General features: G+C 37.0%; 1 protein-coding gene across 2 annotated transcripts in view; it reads left to right on the top strand.

The window, feature by feature from the left end:
* PIK3R4 (phosphoinositide-3-kinase regulatory subunit 4) overlaps positions 1–21,067 on the top strand; it is a 71,139-nt gene that overhangs the window by 41,750 nt on the left and 8,322 nt on the right. For both annotated transcript variants that reach the window (XM_038570822.1, XM_038570821.1), the window contains exons 11-14: positions 933–1,120; positions 2,454–2,664; positions 5,187–5,352; positions 16,024–16,188. In XM_038570822.1, the coding sequence (XP_038426750.1) occupies positions 933–1,120; positions 2,454–2,664; positions 5,187–5,352; positions 16,024–16,188 (730 nt within the window). The remainder of the gene's footprint in view (positions 1–932; positions 1,121–2,453; positions 2,665–5,186; positions 5,353–16,023; positions 16,189–21,067) is intronic.

Raw genomic sequence — 21,067 nt, 5'->3', positions numbered from 1 at the left:
ATGTGAAGAAATATGTGTAAGAATGTTTTGTTTAAAAGAAGGAAATAATTGAAGTGTCCATTAATAGGGGAATTAGATAAACTTTCAGTTTATTTAGTTAAGAGAAAAACAGGTTGTGAAATACTTTATCTTTGTAGTATTTTATTTTTGCAAAATGATATGGTGTATCATTAAACTGTATAGTTTATGACGTTTATAAAGTTATGGTGGAAATTCATTTTATATGCTGGTAATGCTAGAACTTTGTGTTATTTAATGTACTTTTTGTAATCAGAGAAAGATTTTTTAAAAAGGTTTTCTCTTGGGCAGCCCGGGTTGTTCAGCGATTTAGCCCCGCCTTCAGCCCAGGGCTGAAGATCCTGGAGACCAGGGATCAAATCCTATGTCAGGCTTCCTGCATGGAGCCTGCTTCTCCCTCTGCCTGTGTCTCTGTCCCCCTCTCTCTTCCTGTGTCTCTCATGAATAAATAAATAAAGTCTTAAAAAAAAAAAGATTTTCTCTTTATAGTCAGGAGGTAACTGTATAGCAATTGATTTTTACATTTTGTTTGTTTCCCAACTATCTGATACTAGAAATAGCATTTCTATATATTTAGCATTGTGGTCAGTGCCATTTGAAAAAGTTGTTTTTATTGTTGGTTCTTGAGATAAAGTGGTTATTTGAAATTGAGCTAGTCTTGGGAAATTAGAAAGCAGTTAGGCAGGTAGGTCTAATTATTAATACCATTGAAAGTACATCTGTTCCATCTGTCCCAGAGATGAAGTAAGAGTTGATGTATAATGAGTTGATGTATAAATATGAATAAATCAGAGACCATAATGAACTAATAGGATGTAAAGTTCATTGCTGTCCCTCCACCAAAAAATAAGGAAAAGTGCATATTGATTTTAGGGGTTACCTTTAGACTGACTATTCTGAATCTGTTTTTGTAGCTAGAAAACATGTAAAACAAGACTCAAATGTAAATGAAGAATGGAAAAGCATGTTTGGATCACTGGAACCACCGAACATCCCACAGGCTCTACCTAAAGGGAGTGAACAGGAGGTGATTCAGACTGGGAAACCACCTCGTTCTGAGTCCTCTGCTGGGATTTGTGTCCCTCTGTCAACTTCTCCACAGGTACCATCACCTAGGCAGTAATCCTCCTTTTGCCTTTCAATCCCATTCTACTGTTTTGGTTGTTTAAAGGCTGTGTACTCTACTGGAAAACTCAATATAGGAGTTGTCCTTTAGAGAGGATACGTTTCTTTTTTTTTTCTTCTTCAGATTTTTATTTACATTCTAATCAGTTAACATATAATGTAATATTGGTTTCAGGACTAGAATTTTGTGATTCATCACTTGCATTTAACACCCAGTGCTCAACCAAGTACCCTTCTTAATGCCCATGACCCATTAAGTCCATCCCCTGTCCACCTCCTGTCCAGCAACCCTCAGTTTGTTGTCTATCGCTAAGCGTATGTTTCTTCCTAAGAAGAAAAGGGGAAGTCTAATTATTGAAAGCAGCAAAAAAGATCTTATGTTAGAGTACTCACTAATGACATGATCTAAAATTGTGGGTTGAAGACATCATTATGAACTGTGATTATCATTAGATTGCAGTGAACCTTTTAAAGATTTTATTTATTTATTCATGAGAGACACAGAGAGAGAGAGAGAGAAAGGCAGAGACACAGGCAGAGGGAGAAGCAGGCTCCATGCAGGGAGCCTGAGGTGGAACTCGATCCCCGGTCTCCAGGATCAGGCCCTGGGCCGAAGGCAGCGCTAAACCACTGAGCCATCTGGGCTGCCCTGCAGTGAACCTTTTAAATCTCCTTCCTCCAATGTATGTAACATATCTGTAAAATAGCAAAAACACTCCTGGAAGAAGAGTCCCCAGTTTGCCATGTGTAAGAAATGTTATGATGGGGAATCTCTGGGTGGCTCAGCAGTTTAGCACCTACCTTCAGCCCAGAGTGTGATCCTGGAGTCTGGGGATCGAGTCCCACATCAGGCTCCCTGCATGAAGCCTGCTTCTCCCTCTGCTTGTGTCTCTGCCTCTCTCTCTCTCTCTCTCTCTGTCTCTGTCTTTCATAAATAAATAAAATCCTCAAAAAAATGTTATGATGATCTTTATATATTTGAAATAAGCCAATCGTATTTTAAATGAAAAATATTAACTGAACCAACTAATAAAGTTCTGTTTCTTTAATGAAGATTTTTGTTTAATGTTATTGATGTACTGATAGTTTTTTTTTTTTAAATAATGTAGAGGTTTGGAAATGTAATATTTGTGGTTAAACTTTTAGTTAGGTTTTCAATGAAAAAAAAATGTGTATGTAAATGTATTTAAAAATTTTCCTTACATTAATAAGGAAAAAAGCAGGTACAATGAATAGAGAGAACATGAGTACATTTTTGTCATCAAGTATACTTTCCTTATGACATAAATAGTAACAATTCTGTTTTGCAGCTTCCAGAAGTGACAAATGTCCAAAATAGAAAACCAGCAATACAAGTTTTAAGTAGTGCGATTTTACCATCTACCTACCAGATTCGGATCACAACTTGTAAAACAGAACTTCAGCAGCTCATACAGCAAAAGCGGGAGCAGTGTAACGCTGAGAGGATAGCTAAACAAATGATGGAAAATGCTGAATGGGAGAGTAAACCACCACCACCTGGTAAAAGTGCCACTGCTAGGTAGTTGTATTCTAGCCTGGGTGCCAAAAATTAGAATCTAATGCAGGATGCTGATTATTAATTACCAGGCAAAGAAAGTAAGAGCAAAACTTGGAAGCCCTGAGGAAGAAGTATTACGTGAGAAAGTTTAAATCATTTTTTTGTGAAGTTTGGATCTTCTTAGTTGTGGGGGCAACTTGCAGCGTCTTATTTAGGGTACTTAGTGTTTCAGCCTGTTTGTGGTCCATTTTCTCCATTTATAGCACTGGGTTTTTACCTGCCTGCTTAGTGTCATGCCACTTTTTCATAGAATGTTAGTCTTCTTGGAGTAAGCTCCAGCTTTTAATTTCCGAAGGGTTTGATGTCTATTTATTTTCTTAAAAAAAAAAAAAAAAAAAAAGAGGGGATCCCTGGGTCGCTCAGTGGTTTGGCGCCTCCCTTTGACCCAGGGCATGATCCTGGAGTCCCGGGATCAAGACCCGCATCAGGTTCCTGGCATGGAGCCTGCTTCTCTCTCTGCCTGTGTCTCTGCCTCTCTCTCTCAATGTCTATCATGAATAAATAAATAAAACCTTTAAAAAAAAAGATAAAACGTTTGTAAAGTAATGGGTACTTTTAAAAAGAAAATAAAATCATCATCCGTAACTCCACCACTGATTATCAACATTAACATTTTGTGGGAACACTGCTATATTTTAAGAAGATTTAGAAGAAACTTAGAGATATGTCAGATGAAAATGTGGCCCAACTATATTAATAGTCTTGACCAGTGTAAATGTGGTAGAGCTAGTTTTTGATATTAGATTTGCAGATTTTAAAAAATGAGTTTCTGTATATAGATTTTAATAATAAAAATTTAACTTGAAAACTCTGAGAAGTGCATGATATGCTTATGTGTAGAGATTTAAAATCATGTGAGTTCCTGTGTGCTTCTATTGTATACTCCAGGAGAAAAAGCTGGTAGAGATAAATGATTTAAAGATAAAAAAATATTATTATGTAGTAAGTGGCATCTCAGGTCAAATAGTATCCTGGAGAATTTAAGTTGTTTCTGTAATACAGTTTAGTATTGTATACCAGCTCCACTTTAAAAACCAAAAAAGTTGATCATACACTGTCTACTTATTTGATGATAGAATCTGGCTTTATAAGTAGCCTTTTATACTTAAGTGGAGCTATACTTTTTATTCAGTAATCACAGAAAAGGTATCAAGTTTTAAGGTTTAAGAAATGTTCAGTGACTGTTGGACTTGTGATTATTTTTCTTTCCACACTTGAATGATTGTGTGAAATTGATTTTCTTTAGAGGGAAATGTTCAATCTAGCCTGGTAGATTTAGACTTCATGGCAAAGTGTTTTTGATCACTTTCAAATCTAGCATATCCTCCTTAAAAATCACATTCAGCTGTTGTTCCCACACATGTAAGCGAGAGATCCAAGTTGGAAAATGGTAGTTTTTATTTTAGAGTTTGCAAGGTTTGGCCATAGTCTTGGTTTCATTTTTGTTTTATAGTAAAAAGAAATAATACTATCCTAAAATAACATTATTACCACTTAATTAGACACTGTGCTAAATCCCAACACAAGATGATCTTTAGCATACCTTTCTGTTTTGTTTTATTTTAAAATTGATTAATATTAAATTATTAAATGTTTCACTTAATATAAAAGTTGACTCATCAAACATTGATTATTACAGTTGTATGCAAAGACCTATGCTAGATACTGTGAATGCTTCAGAATGGATAAGACATAGTCTCTGGCCTCAGAAAAATCTATAGTTTATTAGAGGAAATTAATCATACACAAAAAAGAATATATATAATAAAACAAGTATATATAGATGTTCCAAAGAAAGTACTAGAAAATCCATGGGCATTCTGAGGCTATAGTTCATAATACTGCTTAAACTAACATTTTGATACTATACAATAAATGATTGCAGGTAGAGAGGAAATCAACATTTGGGTGTTTACTGTGGATCTAGGACAATGTTAGACACTTTGTACATCTTGTTTATCCTTATTCACCCTTTAGGTTAAGTAATATTTCCCTCATTTGACATTTGAGGAAATTGAAGCTTAAATAGTTTAAGTTAGTACCCCAGGATCACACATTATATTATGGTGGATCTGGGTCTTTGGGACTTTGAGAACCTGTTTGCCTCCCTAGCACCCATTTTCTCTAAGTTAGGATAGCTATCATCTATGACTGTTGAGCAAGTAGTCAGGGTTTTTCCAGGTGGTAAGTGACTGTTGTGTACTAGATGGTAGGGAGGGCCCCAGATTCAGTCTTTCTAAGGCTGTTTGCTCAACACTTAATTGCTATCTTGGATGTCTTACTCAGTAGTAGCTGAGTAGTAGTCATGGTCTAGTAGGCCATTCTGTATTGGCTAGCTATCCGTACCCTTTGTTTGATTATTATGATTGTTCTCATGCTGGTCATTGATGGCTGTAGCTGGAGGTGAGAGGAATATTCTATTTGTAAACTATAGTTTCACACATACTCCTTTGCTATTCCTTAGGGTGGCGTCCTAAAGGGCTACTAGTTGCACATCTCCATGAACACAAATCTGCTGTAAATCGAATTAGAGTCTCTGATGAACATTCACTTTTTGCAACATGTTCAAACGATGGCACGGTGAAAATCTGGAATAGTCAAAAGATGGAGGGGAAGACCACCACTACCAGGTAATAATATTTGGGAGCAGAATCCATTTATTCAGTCAATAAATGTTTATTGAGTGCTCATTTTGACAGGTGCTGTTTTAGGAACTGGGGATATAGCAATGATAAATGGACAAGAATACCTGTTCTCTGGAGCTTTCCCTTTTGTGAGAAGTGACAAGCAATAGTATAAATAAATAAAACATGTAGTATGTTAAAAGGTAAAAATGTTTTGGAGAAAAATATAGCAGGAAAGAGGAATAGGGTATAGAATAGGGATTGGGGTAGATGGAATTTTAAATAGATTGACCAGAGACTGCCTCACGGAGAACTGTCATTTGGGGAAAGACCTGAAACAGGTGAAGGAAAGAGTCATGTGGATATCTTGGGGAAGAGCATTCCAGGGAGAGAAAAGAGGGATTTCAAAAGCCCTGAGTTAGAAAGATGTTTGGCACGTTTTGAGGAACAGCAGAAATGTCTGTGTGGCTGGAGTAGACTGAGCCAGAGGGAGGAGTAAGCAGGGCCAGATTACGTAGGGCCTTGTAAGCTATTGTACAGGACTTAGACTTTTATTCTGAGTGAGATGAGCCTTTTTAGGGTTTCAAGCAGAAGAGAGACATGATCTTACCTAAATTTTAATAGAATTACTATGGGTCTTTATTGAGAATACTAAAGTAGTTAGAGGCTATTATAGTAATTCAGGCAGAAGTAGAGGTAGTGGGAAATGATGAGATTCTGGATATACTTTGATGGTAGAGCCAACAAGATGTGCCAAGTGGGTTAGATGGAGTAAGAGCAAGAGAAAAGAAAAAAATGATGGAATGGCTTGCTATGTAAGGAAAACACTGTACCATTGCCCTACTGTTATGGCCAAGATGGAGACTAGTGATGACTTGAAATCTCTAAGACTCTTTATGCATGGGGTAATTTTGGTAAGTGTGATTTAGATTTGTACATTTTTATAGTAATATGCCTTCTTGGTGTTCAGTCTGTTTGTCTGCCAGTTCCCCATTCCCTCATCCTCATTGGTCCTACCACATTCACATTTGTTCTGTGCTTAGCTTGGCCTGAGTCTGAAAAGAAAGCTACTAGAAATCAAAATCGAATTTCATGTGTTAAAAAGATGTGGATAATCTCTGGTGCTTTTCTCGTTATCATTTCAGTGACTACAGTTAAACACAAAATCATCAAAATATCTTTGATAACTAAAATAAGTCAAAAGTTTACTTTTAACAATATGATACAGTTTTGTGCTGTTTATTATTTTTTTTAAAGAGTAAGAGTTCTTACTCTATGTTTAATTATCTTCATGTTCATTTTTCCTTGGCATTGCATTGGTTGGAACAAATAAAAAACCAGTAACAGAATCCTGGCTCCATTTAGCAAATTTTTGTCAACATTTTATTATGAAATTTCAAACTTACAATTGAAGTTGAGTTTCACAGTGAACATTCATATACTTGCCACACAGTCTGTAATTTTACTGTATTTGCTATGTCACATAATTATCCTTCCCCTTATCAGTTCATCTTTATAAAATGTATTTCAAAATAAGTTGCAGACATCAGTACACTTCCCCTAAGCACTTCAGCTTATTTATACATTAACTAGAGATCAATAAGTGTTTATAATTTTTTTGTTTGTTTGGCACGAAATTCATATGCTATAAAATACACAGATCTTAAGTGAACAGTTCTGTGAGTTCCAACAAATAACATACACTTGGCAACCAAACCACTCTCAAGTTATGGAATGTAGCCATCTCACCAGAAGAGTGCCCCCTAATGTCCCTTGATGGAAAACCCCTGCCTACAACCATTTTGATTTTTTCCCCCCAGTGTTAGCATTTTCATTAGCATTTCCTTTTCTTTCTTTTCTTTTCTTTTCTTTTCTTTTCTTTTCTTTTCTTTTCTTTTCTTTTCTTTTCTTTTCTTTTTCTTTTCTTTTCTCTTTTCTTTTTTTCTTTTTCTTTCTTTTCTTTTCTTTTCTTTTTTAATATTTTATATATTTATTCATGAGAGACAGAGAGAGAGAGAGAGAGGCAGAGACATAGGCAGAGGGAGAAGCCGGTTCCATGCAGGGAGCCTGATGTGGGACTGGATTCTGGGACTCTAGGATCTTGACCTGAGTGGAAGGCAGGTGCTCAACCACTGATCCACCTAAGCCTCCTCATTGGTATTTTAAACACTTTTTTCAATGGCTCTTTGTCATTATCAACATCAGTTGAATTCATTGTCCCTTTTATTAGGGGGAGAAGTTCAGTTGACTTGTAAATCTCTCAAGAAATAATTTGGAATCATTGATTAACTTTACAAAAGCCTCATTTGTTAATTCCCAAATGGTTTTTATTAACCAAGCCATGCCTTCTGTATTCCAGTATCATATTTTAAGCAGTAGTATCCCAGAAAATGTGGCAGTTTAGCAGACTGTATAATCTTTGGGAAGTTTATATGATAATTAGGAGATTGGATTTCCTCTGGATGCATCTGCTCTCTTGCTTTTCTGTAACACCTGCTGTCTTGTAGAGTGCAGTAGGCTGTGGCTTGGGGGTGCTTCATTCCAGTGTGGGGAAGAGGGGGAGGGAACAGAATGTGTTGTCCTCATCACATGACTTCATGAACTAGATTAGGAGAGAAGCAGGCCATTATTATTGTCAGATCCAAGTGAGGAACAGCTGGTGTCTGGAAAAGAGCAGCAAAACTCTTTTTTCTTAGGAAAAAGTATTTTCTTAGGAAATAATACTAGTACATTTCTGACTCTTGAGGTTTTCCCCCTATGCATTATGTTGGCTGACTACCCAGTTCCCAGTCCTGACTTTCTCATTGAATATGATAGTGATTTAGGCCATGCGGTTCTTGGCTCTGCCATTTTCTTCTTTCTTTTTTAAAAAAAGAGTTTGTTTATTTCATTGAGAGAGAGAGAGAAAGATAAACAAGTGAGAGAGAGCATGAGTGGGGTGAGGGACAGAGGTAGAAGCAGACTTCTGAGCAGGGAGCCCAACAAAGGGTTCTCTCCTGGGACTCTGGGATCATGACCTGAGCCAAAGGCAGATGCCTAGCAAACTGAGTCACTCAGGTGCCTCATTTTCTTCCTTCTTGAGTTAGAAACTAAAAGTTCAGCAGTAGAGGTAAGATTGGATAAATAAGTGCTGGTGCAAATACAAAACTGATGTGGGAATACATTTTTGATATAAAATATATCACTACATTGTGTGAGAAGGTAGGTTTAAGAAGTAGGTTTAAGAATTCGTAGGGTTTCTATTTTTGGAATGACAAAGTAAGGATTTCTAAAAATCTGTTCTCTAATAAAAATAGAACACTAGTAGATACTGTCAAAATCAACTTTTTCAGAACTCTAGAAATTAAGTCCTGCATTAGTCTGAAGTGTTATTCAAAAAAGTCAGCTTAGGGATCCCTGGGTGGCGCAGCGGTTTAGCGCCTGCCTTTGGCCCAGGGCGCGATCCTGGAGACCCGGGATCGAATCCCACGTCGGGCTCCCGGTGCATGGAGCCTGCTTCTCCCTCTGCCTGTGTCTCTGCCTCTCTCTCTCTCTCTCTCTCTGTGACTATCATTAATAAATAAAAATTAAAAAAAAAAAAGTCAGCTTACTCTCAGAAGAATGAGCCATATGTTCCCTAATTTTATCCTTTACCAAGCAGTGCAGTAACTTTGAAAATTAATAGCCCCCCAACCTTTTATCAGGCTGTGCGATAACTTTGAAATTAGCAGTCCCAGCACTGTGGTACCCCTGAAAACCAGCAGCTTCGCAGTGACTGGATGGGTCATAATGGCATAAAAGCCCCATCTCTCAAGAAATGTCACTATTTGACATTTATGCCAGATTGCTATAGTTCCATTTTCAAAGTCTGTTTTTATTTGATTTGACTTATCCTGTTCTTTGAGGAAAACTCTGCCCACAGAGCATTTGTTGAAACTATCATTGCTATTTGTTTAACATTGCAGCAGCCTGAGGTGGCATTACCAGTTGTAGCTAACAAGCTTAAAAGGAAGCTTTAAGGAACTTAAAAGGAAGAACTAGGGAATGAGAGGTCTGTAGAGGCCATTGAAAAGTTCAGACTTATTCATAGACATCTGGAAGGCCACATGCATGCATAGGGTTGTGCGCATGCCCAAGAAAGAACCGAGAAGATCCGGAGCTCTTGCCTCTGGCCGACCTTGAGACTCTGCAAGCAGGAAATGAGAGATAAAGCAGAATTATAAACTGCTTTGTTGAAAGTGTGCTGCAAACACACAGAACCTCAACAAAGGCTAGGACACTTATCATTTCAAGGCATGTAAGGAAATGTCTGGAATGTTATTTCCGAATACTGTTATTTCCAAATATTAGAATATTATTTCCAAAGTTAACATATTAATTAGAATATCTAGTTTTGAACAAAAAATTGCAAGTCAGGAAAAGAAACAGGGAAGTATGGTCTATACACAGGAGGCAAAAAGCAGTTAATGGAACCTATGCCGCAGTAATCCTGGAGACTGAACTTACTAGACAAAAACTTTAAATTAGCTATTCAAAATATATTCAAAGAATTAAATTGTGCCTAAAGAATTAAAAGTAAATTAAAATGTCTCACCAGGTATACATATTAATAAGGAGATAGAAGTGATCAATAGAAATTCTGGAGTTGAAAAGTATAATAACTGAAATAATAAAGTAAGTGAAATAAATGATTAAACACCACATGGCTACATAACCAGTGGTTCTAAGGGAAGTTAGAAAACAACCACCACAACAACAAAAAAACAAAGGGAAGTTAGAGAACACTTTGAGATGAATGAAAATGAAAACACAACATGCTAAAACTTATAAAATCCAGCTAAAGGAGTGTTCAGAGAGAAATTTATAGCTGTAAACATCTATATTTAAAAAGAAGAAAGATCAGGGTGCCTGGGTGGCTCAGACAGTTAAGTGTTTGCCTTCAGCTCAGGTTATGATCCCAGAGTCCTGGGAATGAGCTCCACCTCAGGCTTCGTGCTCAGTAAGGAGTTTGCTTCTCCCTCTCCTCCTACCTTGTGCTTTCTCTTGCATTCTCTTTCTCTCTCAAATAAATAAAAATCCTTAAAAAAAAGGAAGAAAAATCTTAATAACTTAGCCTTAGCCTTAGGAAACTACTAAAAGAAGAGCAAAGCAAACCCAAAACAAGTAAAAGGAAGGAATTAATAAAGACTAAAGAGGAAATAACCGACGAAAGCAAAGTTTGTTCTTTGGAAAGATCAAAATTGTCAAGCTTTTTCTTCAGTAACCAATATAAAAAAGAGAGAGAACTGAGATTACTAAAATTAGGAATGAGAGAAGTGGCATTACTACTGATGTGACAAGTAATAAAAGAAATTATGAAGAGAACACTATAAACAATTATATGTCAACAAATAACCTAGATGAAGTGAACAAATTCCTAGAGAGACAGAAGCTGTCAAAAATGACGCAAGAAGTAGAAAATCTAGGGGCACTTGTGTGGCTCAGTTGGTTAAGCATCTGCCTTTGGCTCAGGTCATGATCCCAGGACCCTGGGATCAAGCCCCGCATTGTCAGACTCGGAGCCTTCTTCTCCCTCTCCCCTGCTTGTGTGTGCATGTGGGCTTGCACTCTCTCTCTCTCTCTTCCTCTCTCTCTCTGTCTCTCTAATATGTAAATAAAATATTTTAATAAAAAGAAATAGAAAATCTGAATAGATTTAGAACAAAAAGATTTAATTAGTTATTTAAAAAAAAATTCCCACAAAGGAAAGCCCAGGCCTCATGGTGAATTCTACCAAACATTTAAAGTAGCAGCATCCATCTTTCAAAAACAGATGAGGGAACGTTTTCTAATTCATTTTTTAAGACCAATATTATCCTGATGCCATAACTTGACAAGTACATCACAAGAAAACAATAGTCTAATACCCCTAATTAATATAAGTATAAAAATCCTAAACTAAATACTGGTAAACTGAATCCAGCATATTAAAATGATTATATACCATGACCAAGTTCAGTTTATGCCAAGACCGCAAACATGTTCAACATAGGAAAATCAGTCAAGGAATAAATACGATGACTAGAACAAAAGATAAAGACCAAATGATTATCTCAGCAGAAAGCATTTGACAAAATCTCATACCCTTTTATAACAATTCAAACAAACTGATACTAGACACGTACAAAAAACCCACAGCTGACATCATACTTAATGGTGAAAGACTGAAAGCTTCCCCCCTGAGATGAGGAACCAGATAAGGATGTCCACTTTTGCCACTTCTTGGAGGTTTTAGGGCAGTTAGATAAGAAAAAGAAATAAAAGGCATACAGATTAGAAAGGAAGAAGTAAAACTATATTAGCAGACAGCATAATTTTGTTTATAGAGTATCTTAAGCAATGGAAAGAAAACCTATTAGAACTAACACATGAGTTAACCAAAGTTGCAGAATACAAGAGTATGCTGTATTTTTATATACAGTAAACACATTTGCATTTCTGTGTGCAAAGATCCAAAGGTGATATTAAGAAAACAATTACATTTATAGTAGGATCAAAAAGAATAAAATATTCAGGAACAAATTTATTAAAAAAGTACTAAAACTGTAGTATATTGAAGATTACAAAACATCATGGAAAGAAATTATAGAAGAACTAAATAAATGGAAAGACATCCTATCTTCACTTAATGCTATACATAACATTATTAAGATAGCAGTCCTCTCCAAATTGAGGTATAGATTCAGGGCAATCCCTATGAAATTTTCAGCATTTCTGGAGAAATTGATATCCTGATTCTAAAATTCATAAATTAATGCAAATTACTTAAATAAAAATACTCTTGAAAGAACCAAGAATGAGATCTCAAACTTCCAGATTTGCGGCAGAGTTCAATAGTCAAGAGAGTGTGTTATTGACATAAGAACATGCATATAAATCAGTGGTATAGACTGACTTGCAAAATACCTTTATGATCATTGTTTTTTTGTTAAGGGTGTCAAGACAGTTGGGGGAAGGAATAGCATGAACAACTGGTTCTGGGTATTCATATGCAAAAGGGTAAATTTCCAGTGAATTTTAAAAAATGGATCATAAACCTAAATGTAAGAGCTAATCTGTAAAATGTATGTATATAACTTTTCATGACCTTAGATTAGGCAAGTGTTTCTGAAACATAACCTCAAAAGCACAAGTGACAAAAGAAAAAATAGACAAATGAGACTTCATCAAAATTACAAAATTTGTGCTTCAAAGGACCCTGTCAAGAAGATGAAAGGACAACCCCGAAAGCAAGAGATATTCTTGTAAATATAAATACACATGTATATATATAATCATACTTTTCCAACTCAGTAATAAAAGGACAGTTAAAAAATAGACAATGGATTCAAATAGATGTTTCTCTATATAGGACCAATAAATATACAGAAAGCTGCTCCACATGATTAGTCACTAGGGAAATGCAAATCAAAACCATAGTGAGATACTTCATGCCCACTAGAATGGCTATAATCAGAAAGACAATAAGAAGTGCTGGAGAGGATGTCGAGAAATTGATACCTTTATACCTTTCTGGTAGGAATGTAAAATGTGCAGTAACTGCGGAAGACAGTTTGGCAGTTTCTCAAATGCTAAACACAGTTATCTAATGATTACCTCTCAATTCCACTTGTAGGTATAAACCCAAGACAGTTGGGTTCACACAAAAATGTGTACACACATTTTCACAGCAGCATTATTCATAATAGCCAAAAGGTGGAAACCACAATGTCTGCAAGTTTGGAATGGAAAACAAAATGTGTATGCTCCATAAAATAGAGTATTATTTAGCCACAGAAAAGAGTGAAATAGGGGCGCCTGGGTGGTTCAGTGGTTGAGCCTCTGCCTTTGGCTCAGAGCATGATCCCGGGTCCTGGGATCAGGTCCTTTATTAGGCTCCCTATGGGGAGCCTGCTTCTCCCTCTGCCTATATCTCTGGCTCTCTCTGTCTCTCTCTCATGAATAAATAAATAAAATCTTAAAAAAAAAAAAGAGTGAAATACACATACTACAATGTGGATAAACCTTGAAAACGTTATGCTAAGTGAAAGAAGCCTGATCCAAAGATCAGCTAGCACATTGGATGATTCCATTTATATGAAATGTCTGGAATAGGCAAATCCACAGAGACAGAGAGACAGAGAGACAGAAAGTAGATTTAGTACAGATCTTCCTCGATTTATGATGGAGTTATATCCTGATAAAATCATCATAAGTTGAAAATACCATAAGTCAAAAATGCATTCATTACACCTAAGTTACCAAACATCATAGCTTATTAGCCTAGCCTACCTTCAAGTGTGCTTAGAATTAGAACACTTACATTAGCCTACAGTTGGGCAAAATCATTTAACACAAAGCCTATTTTATAATAAACTGTTGAGTATCTCATGTAATTTATTGAATACTGAAAGAAAAACAGAATGGTGTGGGGCTTCAGAATGGTTGGGAGTTGGGTTTTTACCCTTGTGATCATGTGGCTGCCTAGGAGTTGCAGCTGGCTGCCACTGGTTAGCATTATGGGAAGATTATATGGCTAGCATGTCACTAGCAAGGAAAAGATCAAAGTTTGAAGCATGGTTTCAAACTGAATGCCTGTTGCATTGACACTGTCATAAAGTTGAAAAATTTAAGTCAAAGACCATCTGTAGTTGTCAGGAGCTGGGGAAATGGAGGAGTGGGAAGTGACTGCTGATGGGTACAAGGTTTCTTTTTAGGGTGATGTAATCTTGAATTAGATAATGGTAATGGTTACAAAACTTAGTGACTATACTATCAATCTCCTTAAAATAGGTAAATTATATCTCAATATTAAAAGAGAGGAAGATAGAGCAAGCAAATGCAGGAGACTGAGCAATATTGGTATTCCTTTCTCTACAAATGCCTTGTCCCTGGCTCTCTTTATTTGTCTACCATACTGGTTGGGTCCCTGTAGGCACCGTGTTTGGGAAGTGTATCCAAAGACTCACAGATGTTTACAGCAGCATTATTCATAATAGCTAAATAGCAGAAACAGCACAAATGTTCATCAGTTGATGAATGGGTAAAGAAAATATGTAATTCCATAGAATGGAATAATACTTGGCTGTAAAAGGGAATGGATGAACCTTGAAAGCACTATGTTAAGTGAAAGAAGCCAGATACAAAAGGCACCATAATGTATGACTGTTCACAAGAAATCTACAAATAGGGATGCCTGAGTGGCTCAGCGGTTGAGCGTCTGCCTTTGGCTCAGGGTGTAATCCTGAAGTCACAGGATTGAGTCCCATATCGGGCTCCCTGCATGGAGCCTGCTTCTCCCTCTGCCTGTCTCTCTCTCTCTCTCTCTCTCTCTCTCTGTGTCTCTCATAAATAAACAAGATCTTTAAAAAAAAAAATCTCCAAATAGGCAAATTCATAGAAAACTTAAGCAAATTAGTTTTCAGGGGCTGGCGGGAGAGGAAAATGAGGAATGAGTGCTAATGGATATGAGGTGGGCTTTCTTTATGGGCTTTGTAGGAATGATGAAAATGTAGAATTAGATACTGGTGATCTATGCAGAATTCTGTTGACATACTAAAAATCACCGAATTACACACTTATTAGAATACTATATTGTATCGTGTCCCAACAAAGCTGTAATTAAGAAAAAGTGAACTAGAGAGTAATGATTAATAAAAAAATATGATTTCATATTTATTTAAAAAGCAAATATGAATATATTGTAGTATGCATAGAAAAACCTTTTGGAAAGATATATAATAAAATGATAATAGTGTTTCTCTCTGGGTGGTAGAATTATAAATGTTTTTACTTTTTCATATTCATTTCTGTATTTTAATATTTTTTTATAATATGTATTGGCTTGTATAATAAAGTAAAACAAATAGAAAAGAAGGAAGTGAATAAATTTGGTGATTAGGTGCTTATGACCTTTCAGAAGCATGGTCCTCTAGAAGGATGAGTATGCATCTTATGAAGGAGGTGCTGAAAGAGGGGATTGGTGATAATAGGAGGCACCCTGTGTAGATCATCTATTCAAGTTTGACAGTGAATTTGAGAAAGGGGAGTAGACAGCTTGAGACGTCAGGATGTGTGTGAGAGAGACTGAATATAATAAATATTTTGCATTTACAAGTGTTTTATCATTTACTTTTTTTTTTTTTTTTTTTTTTTTTGTGCTTCACTGTGTTCCAAGTAGAGAAGTTAGGGCAGTCCTGTTTTGTAGATGACTAAACTGATACACAGGAGGGTAAGTGGCTTGCTTGCCCAAGGTCATATGGGTAGTCAGTACTGAAACTCAGGCCTTGCATTCCAAAGCCAGTGCTTTTCCCGCTGTGTCAGGCTGCATTCTAGGAATTATAGATTTACTAAAGGGTGCAAGAGTAGGGTTTGAGGTATTGCAAGAATGGAAGGAGAATGGATGAAGACAAGAATGGCAGCTCCAGTTGGAAAGGAGGATGGACAGTCTTTGTGTGATAGCAGAGAAGTGTGTGGGGATGGCCATTTGAAAATATGAGAAGAAAAGGTGATTTTATGCTAGTGCTTTTGAATATGATTCTTAGGTTATGAGAGCGAGATGAAACAGACCTCAGACTAGTAATTTTGTTGGTTAATAGCCATGTGGTTATTTATTTAATAATAGTAATAATAATGCTTGTATGGCCCTTGCAGAAATGTGTTCTGTTTTCTTTTGTGCAGATCTACTCTTACATATAGCCGAATTGGAGGACGTGTCAAGACACTTACATTCTGCCAGGGGTCCCACTACTTAGCCATTGCATCCGACAATGGTGCCGTTCAGCTTCTTGCAATTGAAGCTTCTAAGCTTCCCAAGTCTCCTAAGATTCAGCCTCTGCAAAGCAGGTATCTGTCATGTTTTTAAACTGCATTTAGTGCATGAGGGTAATTTAATCTTACTTTGTCAGTGTAGTTTGGATGAACTGAGGGCCTCTTGGATTGTTCTTCTTCTTTTAGCACATGAAATAAATAAAACTGTGTTTTCAGCTCATATCTGTCCCATGCAGTTAGTTTCAGAAAACTATGTCTGCGTATCTTCTTTGTGTCGAAAGGTCAGAAGAGTGGCTTTGAACTTGTGGCTTGTCCCAGTCTGGAATCTGTTCCAATAACCTAATTATCAGTTAAGTCTTCTGTCTCAACTATGAAAAGTACAACCCTAGCTGGCTGATTTTGAGAATGCGAATGTTCTTCATTAAAGAAAACTCCAAACGTTGTCAGCATTTTGTCACTTGGCATTAAAATGTCTGAAGTTGTTGGGAACATGGAGTGCTGCTTTTTGTCAAATGATTTGCTTATCATTGTAAAACAAAATACTGGCTGATTTTATTTAAGAATTTCCTTCATTTCTTAGAAATTGTGGTTGCTCACAGATTAAACACAGGGGTAAGATATTTAAAGATAAAGCAGAATAGGTTTTCAATTGACCAGTATGTGCTACACACCGAGGATTCCAAATACAAATAAGATGGATACATTAGGCTCTAAGACACTACAGTCTATTGGAAGAAACAGACCAGTTAACAGAGGATTTTGATTGCAGTGTAATACTGTGCCCATGTTACAGGGACAGGGGGAACCAGCTTGCAGGGGATGGGGGAGAAGACCTGGAAGATGGGAGACCAGATGTGAGTTAGGCAGCCAGAGCAGGGGGTGAGAAAGACATAAGACATGGCAGGCAGAGGGGGTGGATCCCACAGGAAGAAGGCAGAATGAGCAGATTTTAATAGTTAAGTGGATTATGAGGCTCGGCTCTTGGTGTGGTTAACGAAGGAAAGGTTGTATGTTGGATCATCTAGGATTTTATTGTTTTTTTTTTTAATTTTTATTTATTTATGATAGTCACAGAGAGAGAGAGAGAGAGGCAGAGACATAGGCAGAGGGAGAAGCAGGCTCCACGCACCGGGAGCCCGACATGGGATTCGATCCCAGGTCTCCAGGATCGCGCCCTGGGCCAAAGGCAGGCGCCAAACTGCTGTGCCACCCAGGGATCCCGGATTTTATTGTTTATATAATTTTATTTATAGTTTTGTTTTGCCTTTACAATTAAAAATATGCATTATGTTGAACACATTCACTGAACAGATTTAGGCAGCTTTTGTTAAGGACATATATATTGTTTTCAACAAAAAAATACCTGCCAGTTTTTAAAAAAATAGTTTGAACAGAGGATGACTGTACAGCAGTATACCTATCGAGTTCCATGGAGCTTAACCAACAGCTGTTGGCAGAGTGTGTTGTGTGATGACTGTGCTGGCAGGACACATAGAGAGGCATGCACATTCCTCCCATAGGTACCTCACAGCTGACAGCACTTTCTACTATGAATGTTACTGTCTACCCTGAGCAGACATTGACTACATAGATTGGGAGAGATTTTGCCAGAACGTTTAGTAGATTTCACTGATAGCAGTTGCTCAAAAAAAACCTTGCCATGAGTCTTTTTTTTTTTTTTTTTTAGTTTGCTTCATTCAATCAGATTGACTGTTGTTGTGGCTCTTAACTAAATTTATAGCACCTTTTTACATTTTATTTGGCATTTGGACTTTCCATCATCTCTCTAGGGGAAATACAGTCAGTATTAGAATGTTCGTAAATATAGTTGTTTAAGACCTGGCAGAGTTCAGCAAACTATAGCCTACAGTATGGCTCATAAGCTAAGAATGATTTTTGCATTTTTAAAGGATTGTAAAAAATGAATATGCAGTAGAGATATGTGACTTGCAAAGCCTAAAAGCCTAAAATATTTACTATCTGGCTCGTTACAGAAAATGTTTGCTGAAGCCTGATCTAAGAGATAAAATTAAAATAGTGTTGCTGCAAAAGCATGATATATACTGATTAAGGAGACTACTAGTCAATATGTTTATGAATTCTTTGTGGTTTAAAAATGCCTCAGGTTGAAAAAAAATGGCATACCCATGTAATGGAATAGTACATAAAAAGGAACAAAAAGAAATCAGTATTATTTTATTACAAGCAATGAATCCTAAATCTTTTTTGCTAATGAAAGAAGTCAAACCCAAAAGGCTATTAATTGTATGTTTCTAACTATGTGACATTCTGGAAAACAAAATTATTGGGAGGAATTGAGATCAGTGGTAGTCACAGGTTGGGGATGGGGTAGGAGTTGATTACAAAGGGGCTGCACAAGATTATTTTGGGGTACTTGTCCTGTGGTAGAAGATACATGGCTTATACATTTGTCATAATGCATAGTGTGCCCCAAAGAGTGAATTTTACTGTATGTAGGTTAAAAAAAAATCAACCCAGATATAGGAGGAAAAATAGATGTAATCTGTGACAAATCAATTTACTTATTATACAGATGAATCATATAGTCACATTGAAGAGTGTGGGCAATAAGGGAACCAGCCTAATGCCTTTGGAAAACAGGTTTAATTGGATACTGCAAGGCTAATGACAGAAGGACCTGAACTGAAGCACTGTGTCTAGTTGGTGGTTTTTCACGGAAATATGGTTTATCAATTCCAAAACTACTTTAATTGTATACTAAGGTTGAATGATAGGTAAATATGTAGGTAATGAGAGCCAGGCTTCTCACCGTTGAAGAAAGAAGTTACAAATAAGAAAAGGGGATGGCTCTTAATCACAGGGAACAAACTGTGAGGGCTGCTAAAAGGGAGGGGAGATGGAGGGATGGGGTAACTGGGTGATAACATTGAGGGCATGTGATGTAATGAGCATTGGGTATTATATAAGACTGATAAATTGGGATCCCCGGGTGGCTCAGTAGTTCTGCACCTGCCTTCGGCCCAGGGCGTGATCCTGGGGTCCCAGGATCAAGTCCCACGTTGGGCTCCAGGCATGGAGCCTGCTTCTCCCTCTGCCTATGTCTCTGCCTCTCTCTCTCTCTCTCTCTCTATAATGGATAAATACATAAAATCTTTAAAAAACCAAAAAAAACAAAAACAAAAACAAAAAGACTGATAAATCACTGACCTCTACTTCATAAACCAGTAATACATTATATGTTAATTAAGTGAATTTAAATAAAATTTTAAAAAATCAAAAAAATAAACCCCCAAAAAGACATTTGGACATTGAACAAACAGCAAGAATACCATGTGAGGTTGGAGGCTGAAGTTGGAGTGATATGCTGCAAGCCAGGGAATGCCAGGGATTACTGTAATCACTAGAGGCTAAGAGAGAGGCATGGAAGAGACTCTCTCAGAGCCTCTAGGAGGAACCAACTCTGCCAACACTTTGACTTTGGATTTCAGTCTTCCAGAACCATGAGAGAATAAATTTGTTTTGTTTTGCTTTAAAGATTTTATTTATTCATGAGAGAGACAGAGAGAGAGGCAGAGTCACAGGCTAAGGGAGAAGCAGGCCTCCCACAAGGAGCCTGAATGCCGGATTCAATACCAGATCCCAAGATCATGCATTGAGCCAGAGGCAGATGCTTAACCGTTGAGCCACCAGACGTCCCAAATTTCTGTTGTTTTAAGTGAAAAAAGAAGAGGAGAGGGATGGCTAGAATGAACCCTGGTGCTGGATAGTTATCAGTATGGACTCATGATATATGTGTGTATATATGTTTGTATACGTGTGTGTGTATATATGTGTGTGTTTGTATACATGTGTATATATGTATACGTGTGTGTGTTTGTATACATATGCACCCATACACATGAAAAGACACAGAAGTGGAGATATGAGTGCAGGTACCAGGTGTAGTATACATATTTCCTAGCTCTGGCCATTGAGAGGGACCAGAGCAGGGATACGCCTCATAGCAATGAACACTTAGCACACAGACCTTGGTTTTTAAATACCATTCTTCTGGGGTACCTGGGTGGCTCAGTTGATGGGCATCTGACTTGATTTCAGCTCAGCTCAAGATCTCAGGATCATGGGATTGAGCCCTGTGTCAGTCTCTGTGCTCAATGGAGAGTCTACTCGATATTCTCCCTCTCTCCCCTTCAGTACTCTCTCTTTCTAAAATCAATAAATCTTTAAATACCAGTCTTCCATAAAAGGAACCAGGCTTCTTGGAGAACTGGTTTTTTCCTCAGCTAGGTAGTAAAAATATGAGTCTTGAGTATTTTGTGATGCCAGAAATTTAGGCAGTGGTTCAAAAAGGTGTGTTGAAAGGGCATTGGAACCAACCTGAGAGAGCTTCTTGTGGCCAGTGTTGGAACAACTTGAGCAATACACACAATAGTATTGGGTTGCAACTCAGAGAACAAAATAAATATCCATGAGTCCATAGTGATATAAATAAATAAGTAAATGAATAAATTAATGGGGAAGAAGTGACCATTCTTTTCATAGAAAAAGTCTAATAAGTATAGAAGGAATGAGGGAAATAGTCACCATTAGAACACCACAGGTATGGTCTATCAAAGGATCCTAAAATGTGTTGACAAAACTTGAAGAGAAACAGGATTTTTACATTGTCTCGAAAGTAAAGATTGAGTAGTTATAAATGGAAAAATAAAATAATAATTTTACAGTGGAGAATTCTGGCAGACACCACCTTAGCCAAATGATTAAGGTCAGCAGCACCACTAATACGTTCTAATTAATATCAGGCGCTTCCTTATAAGTGCACTGAGAAAGATGTTATTTCGTGGTCTCCTTTCTAATAAGGCATAAACAGTTGGTGAGAACACACGAGGCAAACTCAAATGGAGGGACATTCTATAAAATAACCAGTAATCTTGAAAAATGTCAAAATCATGAAAGACAATCAAAGACTAGG

This window comes from Canis lupus, chromosome 23 (assembly GCF_011100685.1).
Source record: "Canis lupus familiaris isolate Mischka breed German Shepherd chromosome 23, alternate assembly UU_Cfam_GSD_1.0, whole genome shotgun sequence".
NCBI lineage: Eukaryota > Metazoa > Chordata > Mammalia > Carnivora > Canidae > Canis > Canis lupus.
The sequence above is the reverse complement of the archived record's forward strand: the minus strand, read 5'-3'. Positions and strand labels throughout refer to the sequence as shown.